At 35.5% G+C, this 26709-nt stretch overlaps 1 protein-coding gene across 8 annotated transcripts in view; it reads left to right on the top strand.

Moving 5' to 3' along the window:
• Rbp6 (RNA-binding protein 6) overlaps positions 1-17605 on the top strand; it is a 384381-nt gene extending 366776 nt beyond the window's left edge. For 2 of the 8 annotated variants that reach the window (XM_064355244.1, XM_064355243.1), the window contains 6 exons: positions 3330-3362; positions 5705-5788; positions 9405-9458; positions 10582-10647; positions 10966-11282; positions 13742-17605. In XM_064355244.1, coding sequence (XP_064211314.1) covers positions 3330-3362; positions 5705-5788; positions 9405-9458; positions 10582-10647; positions 10966-11282; positions 13742-13783 — 596 coding nt within the window. In that variant the 3' untranslated portion in view covers positions 13784-17605. The remainder of the gene's footprint in view (positions 1-3329; positions 3363-5704; positions 5789-9404; positions 9459-10581; positions 10648-10965; positions 11283-13741) is intronic. The other 6 variants (XM_008201475.3, XM_008201473.3, XM_064355245.1 and 3 more) reach the window with 5 other exon arrangements.
• Positions 17606-26709: the final 9104 nt, after the last annotated feature.

Below are 26709 nucleotides of genomic sequence, written 5' to 3'. Positions count from 1 at the left end.
ATGGCGAACGTGTTGAATATGTATATCGAGTCGACCTCCCCACCCCTCTTTGATGTTGGTGATTTTCGGTCATTTTCTCTAATGAGTGTCTATTTATCTACTAATAGTAGCTTTTCGTGTTAGAAAGCAGCACTAGATTTGTTCGCGATATTTGGAGAGCTTTTGTCACAGAATGTGTCTTTTGCGGATACCTAAACACTAGGATACGATACGAGCGCAAAAAATTTAAATATTTAAAATAAAAAAAATCTAAGTTTTACTAACTGGATCACGCTGAAGATACAAAAAAGTGTAAAGCACAAAGTTGTAGAGAATTAAATTTTCTTTTCATAAGTTAGTAAGATCATAAGTCGCTGGTTCTAATCCGGCTCGAAGGACCATGATAAGGGGTGGACTAGTGCTCACCGCTTCGTTCAATTTATTATAAAAATATGAATTTTACAGCACTCAACATACAACGGTTTTAAACCAAATCCTAATTCTACAAACACAATAATTAATCTAATTAGTGCTACAGGAAAGTTTCGTCATGTTTGTTGTCACTGGTCATATATTGTCACTGAGCAGCAACATATGGTTGGTGAACTGTAAGCTAATTTCTGGCTTTGCTGATTTGCCTTGTGGCAACATTTCTTGCACAATTTTACTGAATCGTCAGTGGACAAGGACTGACTTCAACTCAATGAACTTTTCCAGAAATTAGTCTATAGTTCGGTTATTTCTCTTTAATGATTTAAGATTAGAGAACGGTAGGCCCTAGAGACGCTCAAGCAGTGGTCAATAATCGGAAAATTAATTTAAACCAAAACCGTGGAAGATTGACTATTTTGTAGAAAAAATTCTCTCATTTTTGCAGTGTTGTCAGAAATATAGGGCACAACACAAATTGGTAATTACTTATACTTTTTTAAATATTGTTTTCTCCAGAGGAAACTAAAGTATCGTCTACTTTAATCTTTTCAATATCGGACATAACTATTGTGTAATGTACCATTTCTATTACTTCTTTTGTTCTTTCTTCTTATTACTTCTTTATTTATTTTTTAGATACCTATAAACTCAACTTTTTTTTTCTAATTGGTTACACTTAATCGGTTTCGTGATTTGCATTCGATTTGGCTTCTTTACGAACGATTTTCAAACTATATCATTCGAAGTATGATTTTGGTTGCAATTGAAAATACAAAAAAAGTATCAACTCTAAAGCTGTACAGAAATAAATTTTATATAAAAATTACCCACACCAAATTAACTCTTCGTCAGTTCACCAACCCTAAAAATCAAGCGTATTCGTCTGTTTCAACATTTCTGGGGCCTTAACTGTTAAGAGTGATTTGATCTTACGGACTTTCTAAAGACAATTTAATTCTAATTCTTTTTTATGTTTTTTGTGAAAATTTTAGTCGTGAATATTTTTCAGCTTAAAGCTCAATATTTATGACGTGATAATATAACGCTCTGCCGTACTTCATTTTTTGGGTGCAGCTTTTGTATCTCGTTTCGCCTCCTAGTTTATAGTTCTCCGCAGTTTTGATCAAGTCTGAACAGGTCGTTTTCGTTCAAAATCAAACTTTTACTTTTGCACTCTGTTGGAATATTCAAACTTCAATTGACTGCGAGCACACCTACGTGGAGCATCCGTTTGATAAATATTTACATTCCGAAAATTGTGCGTATTTCTCTTTTTCGAATAATTTAGGCGAATGCGTCGAGTGGTGCTTTCGTAATGGATTATTCCGGGGTATATCTTTTTGGTAACTATATAAAATATAATGGAATAATAAGTGTCAGAAAATGTAACGTGTCCTCCGCTTGTTTTGCCAACATATCAGTATTTATGTGTTGTTAGAGTAGCTCTCCTTAAGTGAATATGCGTACCTCTATACATTATTCATATCGTTTTGGCACATCGCGTACAGGAAACCTCTGTGATGAGATTTTACCGAAAGGCCTAAATTCTGTTAGCTCAGTACAAAATTTAAGACTGCTAGTGAGATAAATCCTAGAACAATTAGCTTGTTTGTTGGATTTTGACGCATTCTGTTTCAACATCCAACTAAACCGTAGTTCGTAGACAGTTAGCCTCATAGGTGGAGTATATTTTTTGAAAACGGTACAATTAGATACTCTTTTCTAGCCCGTCACTGCCTGCTAATTGGCACATTACTTTTATTTATTCACTAAGTTAACAGTAGCCATATGTACATTGTGACAAAGTCATGTAAGATGATATTTAAAAATTTAGACCTAGAGCAGTTTATACAGTTACAGTGCAGCTGTTAGTACGTTTGTGTAGTTCATGAAATTTCATCGTGTCTATGCCCAAAATGTAATGTATTTAGTTCGAGCGAGTTGCTTTTATTTTATTAATGAGTTCAAATGTATACCTCGCTCGATCTTCCAAGCGGACAAAACCACAACAATAACACTGTATTGTAAAGTTAGGCATTAGATTTAGGATGTTTTTATAGAGAATTTACGTGTAATTTTCACGCAAAGTCGGGGCAGTAGTTCCTCCTTTTCAGGTCCTGCCAGGTTTCCTCCTTGTTGGTCCTTTCTGAGGATTCGTCCTGGCTTCGTTTACGTTCATATACCGTAGCCCTATCAAGGTGCGATCTAATCTTTTGTATAGAACTTAGAAGTTAGAAAATTTTATCCAGGCAAACACGTTTCGCCTCGTCGCTAATTGGCGATGCAGCGAAATGACTTTATTTTTCTTCCACTAGTTTGGTTAGACCTCAGGTTAGACTAACCCTTCGGACGTGAAACTCTTAACTCTGGCTATAGCCTAGCAATATTTAGAGCCTGATGTATAATAAACTTTGCTGTTATTTTCAGTGAGCCATCGTAAAGTCCTTTACGGGGTTTAAAAGTCTTTGTTTTGTTGTAATAATTGTAAAATAGCTGTTAGACAAAACATACTTACAAAGATTTATTAGATACTTAAACTTAGTTGTCGGATTTAGCCCCGAAAGTTGCTTGCTTTTTCTTGAGCAACTTTCCGGGAACGACTTAGTGTAATTTTAATGCGTTGTATTAATGTAGATACACTTATAGTTTGTAGAATCTAGTCGAATGTCGATGCAGTTGTCGAGAAATAATGCAGCTACTTTTTTTAACTCCTTATCTTGCGTACACCGTTTTCTCTCATTTAATTTCTCGCTTATTACCCGCGTTTTGATTAATTACCGTGTAGTGTAGACACGTAGTATGAAATTTCATGGATGCTAACATTTTATTAATAGTCCAAAATAGTTCGTTGTCTATAAATGTCGCGCGCCGTATTTTCACACGAATTGAACTAATCTGCTTTCTTTTTCGTTTTTTAGATTTTATGTGGTCACTTGGAGCTCTTCCTGACGGTGAGTAAAACAACTTCTTAATATAAAACTGTATCTCTTGTCACATACCAATGATTTATCCACAGTTCAGTGCACACATCTAGTTATTTGCTCAATAGTTACGACGATCATAAATAGCCATTAAACCAGTTTATGGCCAATATTAATATTATTATTCTATATAATGTTTCTAATCAAATCGTTAATCAATTTTTATTGTATCAAAAAATTACCGAACGTCTTACTTTTTCTGCGTTGAAATTTCGGTTGTTGCCCTCCACGAAATCGAATCCAGGACGTACAATATTAAATGCGATATTGTCGATAATCCTATTTTAGTTGCACCATGCATTTTTAATCCACATCAGTTTAAATTAACTCACTGGTGCTATGATTTGATTTTATGCCGCAAATACAAGTTGATATCTTTGAACATTTTTAAATTATCTACCGTCTATCAAGTTTTTCAACGGATTGTCAATTTATCAATATTATAACGCTATGGATTCTAAAACAACGCGTAATTTAAAACCGAATTATGCTACTAGTCAAATCACAGTCGAGTTTTTGTCTGCAGGCAGGAATTTTTTCAAAGTCAAAAAGCTTTGCGACTGATCACTGTAAGACCCGGTTTCTGGTACAATTAAACTTCAGTTAAATGTTATCTCTCAGTTAGTTGCTAAGGTAATGCGTCCCTGATTGAAGTTGCTATGTTTTAAATGATGTTTAAATTTATCTCACTGTTAAATATGTTTCCAGAAAGTGGACCTAAATAAGGTTCAAAACTTTTTTACTAATCTAGCAACACTGATTACGAATCAAGTTTTAACAAATTTTTACTTATTTTGTAAAAATAAATTAAGCCGTCTAAATGCAAAACTCACTCTTTGACAATGAGTTAGTTTTGAGATATTTGCGAAAAACTATTTTGGAAAGTTGTAATAACATTTGAAGGGCATTTTTCTTTATGTGGCATTATTATAACTGTAAAAATTGAATGCCATATGTTTGCTGTACAATAGTTTACGAATAAAATAGGAAATTAGATTTACAAAAAGCAAAGAGTGAGTTTTGCATCTGAATTATGTAAATAATTGTTATAATCTAAATACCTATTTATTTAAAGCAAACCAAAATTAATTAAAACAACTAAAAAACTATTAAGCAGCATATAGGGAATATGTTGAAACAAACTTTCTTTTTTAATTTTTAATTCAGCAATAACTGATATAAGAAAATTTAAATAGTCACATGGTGCCATCCTACGGTTTTAAGTGGTTCTAAAGGTAAAGGGTTAGTTTTACACCTAAAGTGTCAAACCGAAGAGTGAGTTTTGCGCTAAACTCTAAACTTTTATATACTTTTACTCTATTAAAACATGAATTTTGTAGAAAAACAATAGAATAATGAAATTGCTGTTCAAATTCTAAATACAAAGCGATCAAAAAGTCCTTATATCAAGTAGGCATATTACTTGATACTTAATACTTGAATAGGCAGTTGTCTGCAAAATAGTTTTAGTTATAGAAGTGTTATCAAAAAGAAATGTAATTTGTCAACATATCAAGGATGATTCTGTTAGGGCCTACATACCTTTTAACTTCTAATTAAGCTAAGGCTTTGAAATGTTTCTACAATCCAAGGCAAGTTCAACTACATAATTTTTATAAAAATTGAACTTCCGAAACTTTTAACTTTCTAATAAATGTTAGAATTTGGCGGTTTTTTTGGCGGAATTTTCAGTCATTACGAGTTATCGAAAAACTCAAATTTTTAAATTACTTTTTAAAGTTAGACCGTATTATGTTTTCTTGCTTTTTTTTGAAAGTTTTATGATGAGAGAGCATGTTAGTTGTGACAGCAACAACACGCACGTCGTCTAATATCAGAGTACTAAATTTTTTTGACACCTGGTATTTTTTCCTTTCAATTTTCAATAATTTGGTGTTTGCATTTTCCAATGTTCCCGGATCTGGATTCAGTCAATCGCAGAATTAGTTATAGAGCTGTGATCTTTCTATGAAAGGGTGGAATCCCCTAGTCTTTGTGCACACTACATACGCATTTACAGTCAAAAGACTTCACAAAACGAATAAATACTTAAAGTGTCGGAGTGTTTCAAAATTAACTTCATCTACAACTACTTTTGAAAACTTTTTTGATAAAAAGTAAAAAATTGAACATCACATTGCTAACTTGCTTACAACTTACGACTAACGTTTTGATGATTTCTTGCTGCCATTTTATAAAATTTCATTTGTTTTCTTGTGTATACCTACTTTGATGGGACGAAGCAAGTTTTTAGTAGTTTTTAGAAATTGCTGTTTGTGTGAATATTGTCTGATAAGTGTTTTCTGTTGCAGGTTTTCCGGCAGCCGCATACGCGGCCTACGCGGCCGGTCGAGGTTACTCGGGCTACCCTAGTTTCGGACTACCGTACCCAACAGGTAATACCTTGGCCAGTTTACACCATCATCACCACCCGTTGCCGCTGTTACCGTACCCCCTTGATCACTTGGGGATGTACGGTGGCACGGCAACAGCCGCCAGCCTGCATGCCATGCCCCTGTGAACGAAATCGCGTTGCCGACGTGGCAGTACAACATTACTAACAGACCTAGACGTATATACTAACACTTTCAACACAGAGCAGACTTGTATTATTAACAAAAATAACTCTCTTCTTAGACTGGTTCTTGTCCGATACATATTCTCCAGTTCACCCTTTCTTCTTTCTCATTTCTTTGGTCATTTGTTGTTTTGTTTTGTCGTGGACTGGACGATGTATTCGATTCCGTTTTAGTCGACTAATACTAGATAGGCAATGGGTATAATCGGTAGGTGTAGTGCTAGTTTAGGTGAGTAACTGTTAGGTTAGGGTAATATTCTTGTGTACGATAGTGGCGCCCCTCCGGTATGGTTAGTTTCAGTTTAGCTCCGACTGGCTTTGCAAGCAACCTTCTGTCCATTCCATTATTGAAAAGGCCCCGAGCAAGTTTCATCTGATTTGGCCTTTACTTGTTAGAGTTGCGATGATCTCTCGGTCCAAATTCAGACGAAGGGTCCGTCATATTTCACCGACTTGTGTTAGTCAACAACGAAAATTTCCATCTACTGTGATATACATAATTTAAACTTTAGTTTTAATTGAACGCACAGTCTGCGCTTTTCGATCAGTTCCTCGTAGTCCAGGAGGTAGTGTTTTCATTTTACGATCAGTCGTGAGAAGAAGGAAACAACCCACCAATGTTTGCTAACTGAAAAATTAGTACCTCCTGGACTATTCTTTTCCCAAAATCGTTGGAACGTGTCGGATTCTCGGCAAACTCCGCGCCTGGGCCGTAATAGATAAATTTCTACATTGTTATTGTTAATTCGTTATTTTTGTATTTTGACAAAGGATTATATACAATTTGTTATATACGCTTGTTCGAAAAAGAAAAAGATATAATTTTTCACGTGAGCACCTCGATGCCTCTCGAAACAACCGTCGCCGTTTGGCCGCGACCCCGTCCCAAATCCTCCATCCAGCGAGTCCGGCCCCCATGGGTCACACCCAGGTTCGCGCTGCGTTCACAGGAGCATGGTCTGGTCATTTCTTCGTATTGTTAGGTTGGTGCATAATGACGAAAATACTTGTTCTTCAAAACTTTCTGACCCATCAGTAACCAACTTACTCAGACTGTCGTACTTCTCAGTTCTTGTCCACTAAACACGTTTTTCAAATGAAATGCGTTCCGTTCTTCCCCATCTTGTGCAAATAGTTATGCACCAGCCTAATCCGAATGCATAGGCTAAGGTGATGCGCACACGTCCGAACTAGGCGATCCCATTCGCGCCGCGATCTCTCTGTATAGCCGTTATTCTATTTAAATGGGACAATGCCATATTGATTTTAGATACATGCGGTTTGCTAAGCTTACCCTAACAAATTCCGACGCGTTTGCCACACCTGGTGCACTTGACGTTTGCCGTTATTCGCTCTTGTTTGCCTTAAATTCGATTTTATTTTTTGCTCTTTTATGTTAAGGGTTGTGGCTGTTATTAATGTTTAGGGCGATTCAATTAGGCGTTGTCTCCATTGTACATCTGCAAGCATTCGACTGTCGCCGCAGGTATCGAGATGCGGACAGAGGACTCGATCGAGTTTAATTGAGACGAAGCGTCCTTATGCAAACACAATTCGGCTACTTGGCCACGTCCAAGCCGCAATATCGATCCCTGCGGCTCTCCGATCACGTTAATTTCTCTGTGTGCATTATTATACATACCTACGACAAAGCTGGAATGTTGTTGTCCTGGTGATCATTAAGATTTATAAATAATCGATATGCCAAAGCTGTTTATTATAAATGTATGTGAGGATGTGTGACTGTACATAATTTCTATAAGTATTCGATGTTATGAGACTGTTGCTTGTTGCCCTGATCGCAACGGATCGTTTTAAGCAATATGTGAAATAAACATATGTATACTGTAAGGAAACGACTGCATTTTTACTGTGTCTATGTTCTGTGGTTTCAATTAGAAAGCGTAACTACAGCCCCACTCGCGCCTCACGAACTTTACCTATTTAAAATAACTTTTGATTACTGAACCAATATAAATTTGACGGAAAATTTGGTTAAAAAAAGACTTAAAAGTTCCATGGTGAGCGTCACGTTATAACGGTGGCCCCCACGTTGGGCGCCACTTTGTGACCGTGATACCTACGTTGAGCATCACTTTGAAATATTAAGACCCACTTTGGGTACCACTTTATAACAAACTAAATCGTCACCAGATGATATTCAACGCGTGCCTCACCGTTGTAAACTGGCGCCCAACGTGGGGCTCACTCTTTATCCAGTTAAAACCATTAATTTACCACTCTCAAAATTGTGTAGAAAGCATTGATATCTTTTTTCATAAGTTTCTCCAGTAGTTTTTGAACAGAGAATGGTATTTGGATTAAGTTTTAATGTCTTTAACAGAATATACGACTTTAAATAATTGTAAGTAAATCCGGTTGACTCGGGAGAAATTTCGTTTCTTGTTACTCATTGTGCAAACTTTGAATTTTTCACTTTTTAAAGTTTTTCTTCTATCTTGTGTACCCATGAATTACTTAACAATAAATTAATTAACCTTAAGTAATTTCAAAAACGTGGGTGGGGCTACAGTTATGGTCTCTAGTGTATATTAGGCGTCGCAAATTCACACCTGGACTTGTGACGTAACCTACGAACCGCCCCTGACATTCTATTAAGATTTGCATTCGGGTCGCTAAAGTTATTGTCATCATGCTTACGCACGCTTCCTTAAAGCTATCACGAACGTATCGATTCTTTCGGCCTAGAATTGAACAAACAGGCGTGTTTTATGTTGTTGAGTAGACTTACTCTAGTTTGAGTGGGTCTGATTAGTATGTAAATCAAGGATCTAGCATGTTACCCCTGGCACCTAAAGGGATTATCCTTCAATATTATAATTGTACAACTGGCGACTAGGAAAGTTTAATTCAATTTGATTCGTTACGTGGTTAGACCGCTTTCTGCAAATTTTCTACTTCGAACCCTTTCAGGTCTAATAATGCGAAATGCATTTATACAGATATGTCATGAATAATGCAAAGGGCGTATTCTCTACAATTATGCCCGCAAGCACAAGCACAGATCAGTCATGTACACGTAAACAATAGTCGTCATCCATGTTCGCCAAGAAGCCCTCCCTAATTACGCAAAGTTGCATGACGTAGTGACATTTTAAAATTATCCCCAGCAGGTATCGAGAATTAATTTGATTCAGCGTGTGGTGCGACGCTTCAAGTTATAGATGCGTAATTATGGCTTTTAATTAAAATAGCTAAATGACGGAAACTGATCGTCTCAATTAGTATGAGACAATGTAGCTTTTCCCACCAGAACATGAGTAATAGGCGGTACAAATGTGCTTCGCGAACAAATCCCCAAATTAATTAATTAAACTCATAAGTCAGTATCGTAAAGTCCAGGTGTGAATTTGAGACGCGCTGGGCGTCTGCCCGATGATGCAAGAATAGGTTACACTTGAGGTGTTAAACAGTGTGTGAACTACCGAAGCGGACGCCAGTTTGGAATTTTGCAACGCTTACGAGGGGCGAGTAAATCTACTAATACTTAGTGCAGTCATAGAAGTCATGTGATAATTAATTTTGTGATCTAGACTCTCAGCAGATCAGTGTTTAACCATAGATGTAGAACAGCGTAGTCGCATTCATACTAAATCAGGTGTAACGAAATAACAATGTCGGATAAAAATAGAATAGCCTCACATAGACCGTAGATTAGATGGTAGACTTTTTTTTTTAAATAATGTTTGTGAAAAGATGCTATAAATTTAGTGATTATCGATTTATAGCGAATTTAACATTCTTGTGATTTAGATTAGTCGATGTGTAGCGAAGATCGCCAACTATCGGTTTCGCCTAGTAATTGAACTTGCGGCGAAGGCAAGATGTAATAGACGTGATGGGAAACAGATAGTTGGATAATAGTCGGCAGAAATTGATAGAACATAGCAGATACTTTAGAGGAATTTATGTGTGCGTTCCGCAATTTATGACGTTTCTTTAGACACATCTCTTACACATTTAATCTCGTTTTTTTCTTTGGTTGAGAGCGCCTTATCGATGGTGGTTTGTGATTTATCGTAATTTGTATCCGGAAGAATTACTGGAAGATTCAATAAATAGGCGAGGCCTTGGACATGTTGTATATTAAATTCTGTCCGTTGATGATAGATGGTCTGGTTGGAGAAACTCCTGCCGATACGTTCGAGGACAGCTTTTTCATTCTTTTCCGAACCTTCTGTTCATCCATCACATGGCTCTGTATAAACCTCATATGGGTCTGGAGCTTTCCTGCATTTTTATTACCAAACTTTAATTCGACTGAAAGTTTTCGACGAGATTGAAGCATGTAAACGACCATCGATTTGGCGAATTTGACATGAAAGTTGAATCTAATATAGATCGGAGATAATAGAGGAGTTTATTTTATCTAGGAACTAACGTATTTTTCCATCTTCCCCTATGCTTTTTCTATCTATCTCGCGATAGTGATTAGACTGATTGCCCCATTTTCTAGCGTCGAAAAACAATGCAACTTTCGTGTCGAACCTTTGACGACCACGTTTATAATCACACAGTCTCTTACACGAATACATGTAGCACGTGTACAGTCATTTCCCTGTATTAATCTTGTGTGCTGTGTGTTTCCAGTGGACCTAACCAACGGACAACTGACACCTAACAATAACACCCCACTATTGACTCAGGCCTTGTCAGGTAATTACTCGTATTGTTTTGCATGTTGCCTTGTTCTGTGTACACTTAAATGGAGCCGTTTGATGACGAGAGCGTGTGTCCATTGTTTTAGTAGTTCACGTTAGTTTAGCACAACCTCATCCCTTCTTCTGACATCACCACTTGATTGCCTTGAATGTCGAACGGATGATGGGCTAAAAGTAACTATATCTTGAATGGTTACTTCTACCCCAGCCGTTGTCGTAGAGCCGTAGACTTTTTCACCCTTATTTTCACCCACACACTAGTAATAGTGCTAGCGGCCTCGGTCGGCTCCAGGAGTGTGTTGTGTTCCTGCAGGGTCGTCGGGTGCCAGTTGGACGCAGCCTTCCGGAGCCGACCAGACTGCACCACCACAACCCCACTTCTCGGTTTCCTTTGCAGTGATGAATAACTACCAGGCTGCGGCGGCGGCAGCGCAGGGCTTCGGACCGCCGGCTTCGCCCCATGCAGCCAACACACGTGGAGGATTTCCTGCTGCCAACTCACCTGGACCTACCATAGATATGTACAATAGCAGTGCGGGGGATAGTGTGGGCTATGTGCAGGCCGCTAGCCCACAACCCTCCAGCTTCCCGGCGATCGCCGTCAGCAGGGCCCCTCTTAACTACAGTCCGGTGAGCATTCATAATTTTCGAAAATTGTCTTTTCCGCAAGTAATAATTTCATTTTTCGTGGAACCGCGTGCAACTTAACGAAGCCCAACCTTTTATTAGGGGACCGACAGCTTGAAAAAACTTGTACAAGTAATTCCAATTTAAACAACTTAAATCCTAACTTATTTCTATAATTCCGAATTGACTTCCACAATTTCACAAAAATTACGATAATTTAAAATGACATTCAGTGTAGGTAATTTTAGAAACAGTATACGAAATTTTAAATTTGTTTACAAAATTCTTCTAATGTCTAATAGTAACTGAGGCATTGAAATATCAAGGGAGAAAGTGCCAAAATCAACAAAACTAGTTATTCAAACAAATTTCTTTTGGAAGAAAATAACACGATTGGTTCTTATAATAACGGATGATTGCAAGCAATTTTCTCTTTAGTAAATACTATAGATAATCATAACAATTTATTGTATTTCTGCTCTTCTACAGATTTGTAGGCATATTTTTCGCTCTTCTTGTAATTTTTTGCTAGTTATTTTGCATCCACAATAAAAAATCTTCACTATTTATATAGAGAAATTAATATTTATAGAGAATTTTTTTTTATTATAATATAGCTATTCCTCCTAAACGTCTGATTAGGAATACAAAAAACTGCATTTGTTAGAGGGTACATATAGTTAGATATAAAGTGGATTACGAGTATTGTCATAGTTTTTTTTTTCTCATAGTTAACACGTATAACAAATTCGTAAATAAAGTCTCGCACGTAGGTATAAGACCACCAAGTTTACTAATAACAGTAATAACCTTACGAGTAAGAAATACCCAGAGATTAATTTATTCTAAAATAAAAGCAAGGAGTCCATGATGATCATTTTTAATTAAAAGATACGTTTTAGTTAAACTTTTTGCGACAATAGCAAATATTCTAATGTAAAAGTGCTCGTTTGACTTGCATTAGAAAAAATCAAAAAATGATTACTAGTACTAGTAGTTTATTATACAAGTAAGGAAAAGTTGTTCATTATCTGTGAGTGATGGGTTCGCGCCCCGCACTCGTTTCAGAAAGAATAAAAAAATCACCAATAGAATAAAAAAACACCAAATAGAATAAAAGATTCACCAATGACTACTTTATTCTATCGAATTTTTGTTGTAATGCTTTAATTGAAGAAATTTATTAACTAGGTGTATTGCTCACCTCAAATCCGAGTACGTAATGTAAATCTATTTTCTTAATTTTCCCGTTTAAGGCGAGATGAACTACTTTTATATCCGATTTTGACACTTAAAATTCTTTAAAAAAAACAGACTATAGCTAAATTAAATAATGTACCATAGTAACCACTTGTAGAATAAAGGTGTACTACTTCCACTCGTATCTATGGAATAAGCAACAACATTATTAATACCTGTGAGAGAAAAAGTATTTTTTATTGTGGCCACAAGACAAGCTTTGTGTTGACAAAAGTAATTTTCGATTTTGGGGAATTCTTCCCAATGGCGAGATCTGAGAGCCCTTAAAAGGTTTCTTCAAGTTCTCGCTAATATGTAAAGCATATCCCAACCATGTTCCTGGAGTTTCTGTTGGGAGACCAGGTGGTATTACTTTACAATTGTAATGCTGTATGGTTGGCTATTCATCAATGTACAAAGCATGAGCAGCAATAGATGCTTTAGAATAACTAAAATTCAGATAAAAAATTTCAAGAATTTAAGGTTTCTTCTGATTTTCAAATACAAAATGTTCTCGAAAGTTTATGCTGATATGATCCGGCTCGATGGACCAAATTTTGCAGGTCATGAACAACAATAAATTTCTCACATTTACCAATAGTTTGAAATAATTTTCAAAATCAACTATGTAACTTCGAAAAAAAATTGTGGCTAATAGTATAAATATCTCCAAATATTTTTTTTGTTTATGGGCATTAATAACTCAAATATTAAATTTCAAATACTTGTACAAGAAATTTCAAAGCTGTCGTCCCATCGTCAAAAAGATTCAACGCACTACAGACGTAATATAATTTTGTTTTTTTTACGCACTATTTGTTACGATAACAGAAAAAAATTAATATCTTTTTACACGGTTTTAATACATAAAAAAGTAGGTCAAGCATGCAAAGTACATGTTGTGGGTGTTTTCGAAATGCCTTATGTAAAGGGGAAGCTTGTACTGTAGTAATTTATGGTTTGTTTTGACCCAATTGTAATTTGGTTCGTGTAGATGCGTCTCCGAGAATATGACAGAAGGGCAAAAAGTGCGAGTCAACAAGATGAATCCGTCTTATTAGTCTGGAAAGCCAATAAAATTGCAGCGTTGTTTTCTTAGTAGCGAAGTAGTAAAAAAGCATAAAACTAGTTTTCTTATTGAGCTGCCGTTATAAGAGAGTGCAGCACATAATATTTCGGTTGTCGGCCCGGTTTTTATCGAATCGTCGTTTTGTTTGTTGCAGGGTCCCCTAATTCCTGCTGCGTTTACCAACGGCTATCACTGAGCTCGAGGACTGTCTAGTGTTGTGTGACTCGACTCGGCAGCTACTGTGATGTCATCACAACTGCACTTGTACATTCACTTTATGTGTATAATATAATAATATAATAATAATAATGTAGCACCCCGCCAGGCGCGGCCCACTTGTTGTTGTAATGTTTGGTGTCAGCGTCCCGCTTCGCCGCCCTTCGGTAGCCGCCGAGTGGTGACCCGATACAAAGGGAATAATCTGGGACACATTGTCACCACGTTATTAATGAAAAATGTTCCTACGACCCGCCGCATTATTCTAGATAAGATGTTTTTATTTTCGATTCCGTTTTGATGATGCACTCGCGGTGCGGCTCGAGAACCTACTTTATTACATTTCTTCGCTGCCAAATTTTGAGTGTTGCTTAGTGATGATGCTCGACGGCTTCCGAAACAGCGGCTTCCCCACCAAACACAGGCACTATTGGTTACGTCTTGCGTTTCTTACATATGATATATTACAGGGTATCTTAAAATGGGATACATTATCCTCACATATTATTATAATTAAGGACCAACGAGGCAATGGCGGCAATACATTCTTTTGGCGCGTTGCCGTGGTAAATTTTATTATTTTAACCTGAGTTCTTATTCGATAGTTGTTTTTGTAATATGAAATTTTATTTCGTCATAGGTCGTCATTATTTGTTATTTATACGAAAAGAGAACAAATTAAGTGTAAGTTTTGTGTTGTCCGACACATAGTGTGTTGCGCGATTAATGTATACAAACCACTAATTGGATAATTTAAGGAATTTGTATATAATAATTATTATTGTTATTTGATTCGATGGGGCGGACCCGGACCGGCCCGAGGAAACTCTGCGCTCCGTCTTTCACTAGCTAGCAACTTTCCTTTGGTTGATGGACTGGCGGACGTTTCGCCAGGTCAGGTCAGGTCTGGCCCACCGGCGTCTGTGTAGCTTGTAGAGTCCTAAACGTATTCCTCATGTAATATCCTAACCTTAGATCTGTCTAATTGTTAGCATAGGCCAGATCAATTTAAAGTATATATTATATAAATGTTTCCTGTTATTAAGTGAATATTCTATAATGGTGGGGCGACGGTGGTGTGGGGGCGCCCGCAGCACCGCATGCGGCCGCATTTAGCAAAACTTACTATATTCAAATTATTGTGATCGCCACGAAATGACATAGTTAATTAACCGGCGGACGCTCAACACACCGCGTCGTCCCGCAGTGTCCTCCATGTGAGTTATATGGTGTGTTATGATTTGATTGTTTTTAAGTTATATATTTCGCCGATAGGCTTGTTAAATGAATATTATCATTGTTGTCTGACTGACTGCAATTGCTTGTCTCCTCAGTACAAATACACCACGATATAAATTAATTACATAATATAGTTCGAATGTAGGAAATGGAAATAGTGGCCGAGTATCGTTCGCGCGACGCCTAGTGGTTGGGCGATGCCACAAAATCTCTCATTATTACAATAGAAATATCATTTTTATTACGCATGGAAGTCAATAGCGATAATCGCCCAACGCTACAGTAGAACATCTCGACGCGGCGCGATGACGCGTGAACGCTTATTTAGCTATTCGAATTGTCGCAACGATTGACTGTAGTTGAAAATTAATTGTAGTGGGTAGGCGCGCGTTTCCGTGAAATTGTGCGATTTATTTATTGAACCTCGACCGAGGTTACGCGATGCTAGCAGCTAGTAACCGACATTCACATTTGCGGTTGAACTACACTGAGAACGAGTGTTCAAATAAACGAAATGGTTTTAGTTATCTTATTTGAAACGGTTTGGACAATGCAATAGTTTTGGTTTAGGCGACCGTTCGCAGTGCAGTTCCACCTCGATGACCCATGGCCACGTCACCGACGCTCCCCATCCAATCACTGTTCTTCTTATTAGTTTGAGACCGTTTTTCGAATACCATCTCAAGTGTCAATTAACGTTGCGTTTCGGCGGGGTCGTTGGATGGATGTCGGCGTAATAGGAAATAGGTTTCGACCGACGGACGCGTCCGCGCGTCCGTCCAAGTTTGGTGAGAATTGACCAAAGGTATAAAATGTCAATACTAATGTCAATACAGTGACTGCGTTTTTATTTTGGTAATGCCGAAGTATTTTAATGTCAATCCAGAGCAATACGGTAAGTGTAGGTAGGTTAAAACCAAAAATAAGTTTCATTTATATATTTTGATATCTGTAAACTGTGTTATTGCATTAAATGGTAGGGATAAGTTTAGAAAAAGACACCACACGGGTCGACTCAGGTGATTTTAGTGTGTTTCTTCCACCATCTCGTCCCGATTCGTGCAAATTTGGCCTAAGTTCGAAAGCAAACCCAGTTTGAGATTTTGGAGGAATGCACTTGAAAATTCATCGACCCAGTAGCCCAAGCTTTAACATGCAGAAGACAGGACCGGCCGGTGGCTGCATGTCTTTGATAAGATGTGGGGCCACTGCGACGGTCGCGTCGAGCGCTGTCCGCGATTTGGGCACATTCCAGCACCGCCTCTCGTATACCAACATATCAAAGGCCGGTCGCGGGCTCGCTCGGACCTTCAAAGAGGGGCACGTCGAGCTATGATTCAAATTTTGATTCGCGTGCATATTTTTCTATTAGGTACACAGTCATGTGGTGGTGCTAATCGGCCAAAGTATAAAACAAATTGACAAATATTTAATAAAAGAAACGTTGCGGATGTTAGTTTAGTGTATAGGTTGTTATTGATTTTTACAAATAAATTCGGGTTGTACTTAATTGTTATTGAGACATTCGGCGTGTCCCTCCGTCCCTTAGAGGCTAGAATAGGAGTTATTAGTCATTTGTAACGTATTATTTCCCAAACGGAATATTATCTCGACAATATTGATTCACACTGTGAAGTTTTCAGTTGTATGATTAAAACTGTATATCGTGGGCCTTACTATACACTGAAAATTAAATCGTGCTGTCCAAAATTTATTATTGTATTTAGTTCGATCTTGCAAGCGTATATAGTTTAGGGGTGGACGCAGGTAGTGTAGCCGCCCCCCACCTTTTGTATACTTAAGGCGCCCCGCGCTCTTTTGTTGTGTTACTTTCATACGTACTTTAGGATTACGTTATTAAATGTATACAAGCTGTATATATTGATATTATGATGATATACATAACATATACTCTTATTTAATTAAGCGGTAGCGAGTGGTTAGGTGCCGCCACGATATGATGTATTATGGCACCCGCCCTGTCCCTGTGTTGCAGCCCCTGGTCCATCCGCGCTCGGGTCTGGGCCGCTTTGTGCGGGGCCCCATCGTATATAATATTTAGCAGCAGTCCTAGTCGGTAGTAGAGAGCGGCCCCCGTAGACCGGCCCAAGCCCCAGCGCTCAGTGTTACGTAAACTCATTGTATTACAGCCGAACGGCTTCTTGCAATAAAAAAGCAATAACCATATTCCTTCTGTGGACGCTTTTGACTTTTACATTAAGAAAAATATAATATTATTATTATTAAACAATTACTGTAAGTACGTACTTTATGAACAAGATTTTACACTATGATAATAATGAAGGCGATGGCATATTGCTAATTAGAATGATTGTACAGATAGAGTTTGTAACATAAGAAAATTATGTTGTTCAGACGAGAGGCCACTCAAAATTTGGTGGTCGCTCGCATTGCTCTTGTAGCGCTCGGCAACGGTCCGGGCCTTCATGTATATCTAACTACACGTTCTACAATGTACATATAATTATTACAATGATAAGACAAGGTTCACAACGTGCCGTGTGTATGTGGGATAAATATAATATGGACATTGTTCAAAATATCTATGACTTTTATTTCACCACCTCCTTCTCTCACCACAAAAAAATTAAAAGATCATCTTTCCCAAACATTATTAGCCGATAGAAAATCGTTCTTTAATACGGTAAGTAGTGACTTTTTTTATTTAAAACAAACATGAAATACGAAGTAAGTTTGTTCGTCCAACCAATTTGGTCATACATATTTTTAACTAGAACAACAAAGCAACACTTAGTAACAAAAAGTAGGAACACATAATTTCATTGCACCGTGTCCCAATATGAACCCAAGTTACTTACTTTAATTTCTCATTTAACCCCCTTTCGGGTGTAATTTTCAAAAGCCTTGAAACACATAAAAGTATCTTCACTTTTAACTGAAAGCCCAAATGCCAATTCTTATGAATATTACTTTAAAAATAAAAGATTTTTTTTGATGGAATTTTGAAAATTTGTGAAATACATACCTCTTCTTTTTAACCGAATAAACAAATATCAATTTTCATTATTGACTTCAACAATGAAGGGCTTTTACGTTTAATCCTATTGGGGGTAGAAACCTAAAGAAAGCGTTTTTTTATTTAGTCGATATCTATAAATAAAAATATACGGATTTTTATAGAAATTCCATCCCTTGTTTAATCTTCTTGGAGGTGATATATTAAAAACATGGAATACGTACGTGTTTCTTAATTTTTATAATTTTTAACTGAAACACCAAATATCAATTTTTATGGATATCATTTTAGAAATGACGATTTTTTTTCAAATTTTAATACCCCTTTTAACTTCCTTAGGGGTAGATTTTTCGAAAATTCTGGAACACGCATCTCTTCATTTTTAATCGATATCCTAAAAACCATAGATATAACTTTTAAAATGACGGATTTTATTCAAATTTTAACACTAACTTAAATTTTAACGTTTAACCCTCTTAGGGGGTAATTTTCAAAAACCTTATATAGTGGGCCTACGTTATAAAAGTTATCTACTATGAAAATTTCAAGTTTTATGGTGATATTCTCAAAATATCTATTAGCAACATTGCTCTGTTGTGACACCACTTACAGAGCTATCTAATTTGAGATCCTCTAACTCCCTCTGTTAAAATAAGGGTTCCCATTTGTTCAAAAATGTAATTTTACTCAAGTGTCGATTTTATTCGAAAATGTTAAAAATATTTCATAAAATCAGCATTTTAAGCTTGGTATCATAAAAAGTTTCACTAAAACGTTGAAAAAAAGCTATGCAAAAGACAAAAAAATTTCTTGTTTATTGGAAGAAAATCATATTTTTTGTATTGGAATAGTATCTGTAATTTTTCATGTCGGATTAATTAAATTAAATCCAAATTATTTTATTCTTTGTTCCAGAGAACATACGAGTATATGCAAAATAAAAGGAAGAAACACAATTTGAAAGAAAAAAGTTATTATTGGAGGACAAAAAATGCAATTTGAAATAAATAATACAAATTTAAAAATCTGTTTTATTTTCACAGAATAATGTATCCAAAATGAAGAGTACACAGTGTTAAATTTTTTTATTTATACAAATTTCGCGTTTCTGGCGATTTTTAAGTGGCATTTATTGCCACAGATTACCTTCGCAATACATATATTATACCAATGGATTTTTTTCTAAAAATAGATCTTCCCTTTTTTTAGTTTCGGTAAGCACTTTAGAACCAAAAGTAGAATTTTGTATACGTGATTCTAGGCATATCACATTTTTAATACAATATCTCATTAATTTGGCAAAAATTCACGATCTATCGCTATCACTGTTAGCTAGCTTATGGTGAGATTTTTATTATGATTTTATTTAAAAGAGAATATACTGTAGAAAGGTTGCAGAGGGTAACAGAGTTTACGGAATACGAATTCAAATAACAGCTGTTTACTACAAACTATCAACAAAAAACAGAAATAAAATGGAATGATCATATATTTTGGTTTAATAATAATATAATTTAATGTGGGCAATAGGCCAATGCTTAATTATTTAGTTTCGTATTGGCCAACTTGTGGGTGGTAATTTCTCATTGATTAAATGTGGATTATATTGTCAAATAAATAATATACCTAATCATTCCCTGAACAACGGTTCGTACCTACGAGTAAAACAATAAGCAATAACATTAAAACGTAAAATTATTATTCCATCACGCATATCTTCATAGTGAAATTACTTTTCAAGTTGTTAAGAACATGAAGTACGCGGAAAAAAGCACATTTTAAACTCCATCACATTTTATATCCACAATAAACCGACTCTCGGTAAATGCGGGATAATGTAACAATCGTTGAAAATAAACTCAATTCAAATTTCTAAACAATTTTGAACATTTGTGGGTATTTATATGCCACCACATTATGAGGTTTATATGCAAACAAAAAGCCAGATAGACGAAACTTCAACATAATTCATACAATTGTTACAGATTCTGCCAAAGGTATTTTTGAAGTTATTCTTCAATTAAAGTTGATGAGTTCAGCATTTATCGATTGATTTTCAAGAAAATTGCTGATCTATTAATTAATAATGACGCAGGAATATATTGTATACTGACATAAAAAAGTCTTTGGAAGTTGGTATGTGTTCATTTACCTCGTTTAATCTTGTAAAACGTAGGGTTATTTTCAATTTCAATTTCAATAATCACAATAATTGAGAAAACAATAGAATGTCCTGCTGAAGTTAAAGCCGCAATAACGTAACAAAAAAATTACTAGTGTTATTCATTACGTAATGGCGAAGTTATTATTTATTAATCCAGTATTACAATGCGTCATTTTTTTAATATAACAAGCTTAGTTATCACAGCCACGCAAGAGGTTATTTTACTTCAAACTGATGCAAAGTTATAAAAATATCTAAAATATTTAGTTTTATACTTACTATTATCAAGATTTGACACTCCTACAGGAGTATAAAGATCAAAGGAACGTAGTGAGGAATGCGACATTCAAGATATTAAAACTTTTTGCTAAAATTCAACAAAGTGCTAGATATCAATAAGTACACTGGGGTTTTTCTTTTTTTGAACATCACATAACACTATTAATCCAATGTTCAATGTTTGAAAAATTATATCATTTCATTACTAGAGTTCTTAGATCTTTTGCATTACATATGTAACACCAGTAATTGTATTATCCGACCTATTGGAAAATTGGAAAATTAAAAATTATAAATGATAAAACGATACGAAGAGATAATATTTTGTTGATGAAAACATGAAGACAAATATATTTAAAAAACAACAAACTACTTTTTATATTATATTTAGCATAAGCAAGTAGCTTATATATAACATGAATAACTTTAATTTTCATTACAAATTACAAAAAATTTGATACTTAAAATCTTCAGTATCTCTCAAACAATTTCATCTTAATTTTTTAATACAATTTTTTATCCAACCTGTTTCATCCACAAAGCACTCAAGTTCTTTGTAAGGTATTTTATTTACTTTCGTACTTGTAGTTTGTAGTTACCTATAATTTCATTTGATGTTTGTGACATAGTTATGACCGTCCGTCCAGTGCATTGGTTATAAAGCTTTCCCAATTCATTATAAGTGAAGCAAGTAATATAGTATATGAGCTAGCTAGAAAGCGATATAAATTTCTCTTTTCTATGGTTTATAACGTTACGGCGGTTAGGCTCCTGGTGCAAAATACATTTTACGATGTATTCATGAAAACAAATTATGCAAGTTGTGCTTGGTGTAAAATTTATTTGAACAGTAAGTGGCAAGTCAATAACGCTCTCCAATTATCCCCTTTCGAGTTTCGAGCGCCTCTGATATGACAAAGTAACTATCCACCTCGCTAAAACAGCCCATGAAAATCAACAATATAAACGTACGTGTTAAGCGCTGCGGGCAATAACGCGGCTGATATTTTCATAAGCGATTATTTCAGGATAATCGCGAGAACGGTGCTTTTAATATCATAAGAGACTGCTATATTATTTTTATCAGCGCGGAGTGAAAACTCTCGAGCCCGAATAAAAATGAACCGTTTAGTTTACTGATTAGATTTTTAAAACATTTATTTTTCTAACGGATTATCCTGCGGTGAGGTTTTTCGTCGTCCGGTTTCCGGTGGTATGAGCGAAGTCAACCGGAAGTGCAGATTACCACGCTAACGCTTATAAATTGCCCTTAACGCGCGGATTTATCAAAGGGACATTTTTACAATCGGAGCCAACAGTTTTGTTCTATAACGCATTTGCATTTGATCGTTATTAAAACGGCCCTCTCGAACACAGACGCGAGATTATTTTTATGGCGGGCTATTAGTTGAACGTCGATCGACACTCGCTTTACGTTTTTATGTCATGTAAACATTTTTAAAACGAATCGCACAACAGATGGCTTAATGTTCGTGCCACTCCTGCCAGCACAGTTAAGATAATGGAAAAACGGACCACCGTAGACACAATTGCAATAAAAATGATTCATTGGCAGATAACTGCCGGGAAGAACACATTTGCAATCCACCAAAAACATTCAAACAGGGTTACGGCTGCTGTGCTAAACAATATACCAAAAATTTTTACATTGTTAGAGGTGCTTTTGCAAAAATATCGAATTTATGACAGGTGCTTTGGCTCCCGCGTCGAACCATTATTGTCGACACGACTTTTTTATTCATCGGGATGCCTTCCAGAATTTTACGCCATTTACAACATGCAGCCATTGTATTGCTTAATCAATTGCGGTTTTTAACAGTTTTCAAAACACCACAAAACCTATAATTTCTATTTTGTGTTCTCAACCGAAATGCTTTTCAAAAGCTTGGATTTTGACAATTTCATGGTCTATGATCAGAAGAATCTATTTTTTAACCAGTTAGCTTTATAAACTCTTACTTTATGTGTGTTATAATTTTTAGCCAATCAGGCGCGGAGTCTTAACGAATAACCCTGTATGTGTTATTTCTCTTAGTTTTTTCTTCTGTTATTAATTTATAGAACAGGTACCACATTTTCATTACCAAAACTAATTCATTCCATTGAGATTTTGTACAGAAAAAAGATCTTGCTTTAACAATTTTAATTGATGCAGTCGGAAGGTCTGGTGCTATCCTTTTATGTGGAGCCCCAAAAATTTTTGAAGGCGCTAGCAAATCCACAGTGGTAAAACTTTAGCTTCCTTTAATAAACATAATACTCGACAAATTGTGCTATTCTGTGACGGAAAATGATTAAGGAGGTAATCATGAAAAAGCACAAGCAACATTATCCTCATTATTACCGGTGAGATCAAAAAGTTTTGCAGCAAAGCGTGCCAAAGATGCTTTTGCGTAAAAAAACAGTTTATTAAATGTACCCTCAACCATGTTGAAAATAAAATCCATTTATTTTTTCTTCCAAGTAAGTTAGCCAAGTTTTAGTTTTACTTTTTTGTTAAAGTAGCCAACGGTTTGGCTAGTTTAAGCTGACACACTAGCCGTAACAGAAATAAACATGGAAAGGGAATTTTGTTATTCCGTTAATATCTGCACCAACAATACCGCAAAATTTAATTTATATTTTTTTTATCTCACCTGAAATTTTAGAATTTGAAAAATAAATGCTATTTTGCTGTAAAACCAAATTCAAAAAAGACACCAATGGTAAACATTTCCGTAAAGAGAAGACGAACGACACAGCGCGACTTTGACCTATCGAGCTTGGTCCAGTAGTCCTTAGTCACTACAAAGGGAGATATGCCGCGAACTCCACCTCGCGCGCATATTGCAGTAGCTTTGAATTGCAATAATTTGTTGAGTATTACAGATATCGCAATGATTCTTGCACCAAAAACTTATCTTAACTATTGACATCATTTTATCTCGCTTATGTAAGGGTCTATCTTTTAAAATAAAAAAATTCTTCGCATCTCGAAAATTCCACTACACACATATGACACGTTACAAGAAAACTGTAATTTTCTTAATTTTCTTTTGTAAAATCTAAAGCTTGTTTATATACGTTAGAATCTACATATACTGAGGAATCTAGTGCAAAAAAATGAATTTTCAAGCTTTATTCAGAAGGAAAATATGACGATGTAAACACAAAATTTGCGCAATTGTAGTTTTTCAAAAATTTTCAGAAAAACGTCTTTTTCATAATGAAGGCAATTCCAAATCAAAAAGCCCTACAGATTCGAACTCAGCAGGAAATTCTACATAAGAATCAGTTTTCAGCAATCGTGTGCAATCGAGTCCGTACCAACTGCTTAAATAAGCGACTTTTGAGATGCCTGCTCTCGGACTATTAAGTGATCTCAGGAATTATACCCATTTTTGAAGATATCCGATCTACCAAAGCAAATTACGTTACATCATCGCAAATAATGCTATTTCTCTTAGGTATGTATCAAGTTATGATAAAAGCAAGCTGTGAAAAAGAGGCAGCTTTTTAAAAACATTGTTGGTCGGTTGCAAATGTAACATATTACATTTGACTCCGCTTGTATATTTATTAGCAAACAATAATATAACATCTTATAAACAGTAACCACTAAACCGAACTGTTATTGGGCTCTTCTAAACCTACGAATTTTATCAAATTTTTAAGATAGGAAACGTCGAAAAAGTCATTCTTAACAGACACATCAGAAAAAACGAATTAATGGAGTAATTCATTAAAAAGCAAAAGAAAGAAGAGGAAGAAGAGAAAAAACGGTAAAGCAGTTTGATATTTTTTTTCACCTGACGAAGACGATTAGGTGTCTCTATTTATACCTACTGGCTTGAACCGTACTTATTCAAAAACCAAAAAAGGAAAAGTTTGGATTCAGGGCCATTGCTTGGTGCCATTACCTTTCCTGTGTAACGGTTAATAACAAAGGTATTCAGAATTCTGTGTCAACATTTGGAAAAGTTTCAAGAACACTTGTTTCATATAGGCTGATTCTTTTAGGGCCTACGTTACAAATTTTTTAACTTCTAATTTAGATAGAGATTTAAAATTTTGTATACAATCTAAATCGACCATTCTGAGTTTAACTAAATTATTTTCAGGATGGCTGAACTTCCGGTTCTACGAGAAATTGGCTCCAACTTTAAAAAAAAAATTAAATAGGAACCACCTATTTTTATTGCATTCTTGAATTCACCTTTTGGAACTGAGTAAAATGTACCCAATTGTTAGTACTTATCTGTCATAATTTTTGAAGTATATCAATTTTTTTGTTAAAATTTTTATTTGCGGGGGTTCATTTAAAATAACACAGCCTTTGAACTCTTTACAATAAGTGAATAATTCTTTTTGCATTTGATAACCAAAGGCTCGAAAGGTCTTCTGTAATCTTTAGGATTGTAAGCTGTCAAATTGCAAGGCTACTATGATATTTTGAAAATGATGATTAAAAATTATTGTAATACAGTTTTTTCGGATGGAATGACCCTGTTTTTTAATGGCAATCAAAAGAATATCAATTTTTATGCAGACTTTTGTTAACATCTTCTGCATCTATCTCTTACAGTTTTTGAAAAAATCGCAAAAAACAGAATTTTATGCTCATTATTTTCATTTTTGATCGAATAAGCCTTCGAAAGATACAATAAAACCGTGCCATTCATTAAAAGAAATATTAGATTTGTCCACCATTTTCACTCAAGAAGTTAAAAATTCGATGGCAGACTGACTTGAGTTACTTTACATAATTCACTAAGTTAGCATAAGCCTTAATATTACCTTATTGTTTTTCTGCTTATTCGATAATCAACCAGCTAAAAACTAAATAATATGTTGAAGTTTGACAACTGTCGAACATTTTGCTTGATCAACTATAAAAATTACGAAGTAAAATTTGTTTTTTGTGATTTTTTCCAAAAACTGTAAGGGATAGGTATATGACGTTTTGATAAAAATTACAATAAATATTATTGTTCTTTCGTTTGCCGTTAAGAAAGTAGGGTCGATCCATTTTTGGATAACCATTATGAAACAATCATACTAGCCTTAATTTTTGACAGTTGACTACTTTGAAAATTCTCAAAAGCTTTTCGAAATTTTGGTTATCGATTGCAAAAAAAATTGTTCGCTTATCGCAAAGGGTTCCAAGGCTGTGATATTTTAAATAAACCCTTACAAATAAAAATTTTAACAAAGAAATTACATATGTCAAAAACTATGACAGATAAGTACCAACAGCTTGAGTAAAGTTTACTCAGGTTGAGATGTTTTTTTTAAAAAACGCTATAAAAATGTTTGATGGTTACTATTCAAAATTTCAAAATTGGAGCCAATTTCTTGTAGTTCCGGAAGCTCAGACATTTTGAAGATAATTTAGTTGAACTTTGAATGGTCGATTTGGATCGTATACAAAAGTTTAAAACTCTAATTTTATTAGAAGTTAAAACGTTTCTAATGTAAGAACCTAAAATAATCAGTCTGTATACGAGTATTTGGAAGACGGAAACCGAAATTTTCTGAAGAGGCTTCGCGTCGGGCATAAAATCATTTTCATTAGAAACGTTTTCCTCCTTGGTACATAAATAGCTATTACTTATCGGTTTTATTTCGAAAGCAAAAACCCATAAACTCTTTCGCTAAAAAGATGCATTCACGTAAAAACTGTAGAACTTTGTTATTTTATTAAAGCTGTCCTCTCGCCAAAAATTGAATTTTCAGGCCTTGGATATAGAGGTTTGTAATGTCGTCGAACGCAAGAAACAGTCACATGATATACGAACCAATAAATAAATCACAATTGACAACTTTTTCGCCTTAACCAACAGCCCCTAAATCTCCAAAACGAGCATTGAATTTTCGTGCATTTTAACCGATCCGCGCTTTGTTCTATTTCGGCGTTTTTCCTGTTCGGTTCGCGTGTTTTTTGTTATACATTGACGGCGTTGAAGTTATTTTCAGGTTAAATAAGGCCTATCTTAGAACGCCAACTCCTCGGTGGAAACGTTCGATCGAAGAGCATTTGATGCGGTAAATCTACGTCCCCCGGCTCCGAAATTGCAAAATGGCTCGACATTTTGTGCTTTCGGCGATCTGACATTCCCCCTCCAGAGTATTGCTCTCTTCTCTTACTTCTACGACATTTAATTCCGGGAAACCGATTTTTCCACGCATAATTTAAATATTCAAGCTTGTTTGGTCTCTTCTCTTT

Source organism: Tribolium castaneum, chromosome 2 (genome assembly GCF_031307605.1).
Source record: "Tribolium castaneum strain GA2 chromosome 2, icTriCast1.1, whole genome shotgun sequence".
In the NCBI taxonomy this organism is placed as follows: domain Eukaryota; kingdom Metazoa; phylum Arthropoda; class Insecta; order Coleoptera; family Tenebrionidae; genus Tribolium; species Tribolium castaneum.
This window is presented reverse-complemented; position numbering and strand designations above follow the sequence as displayed.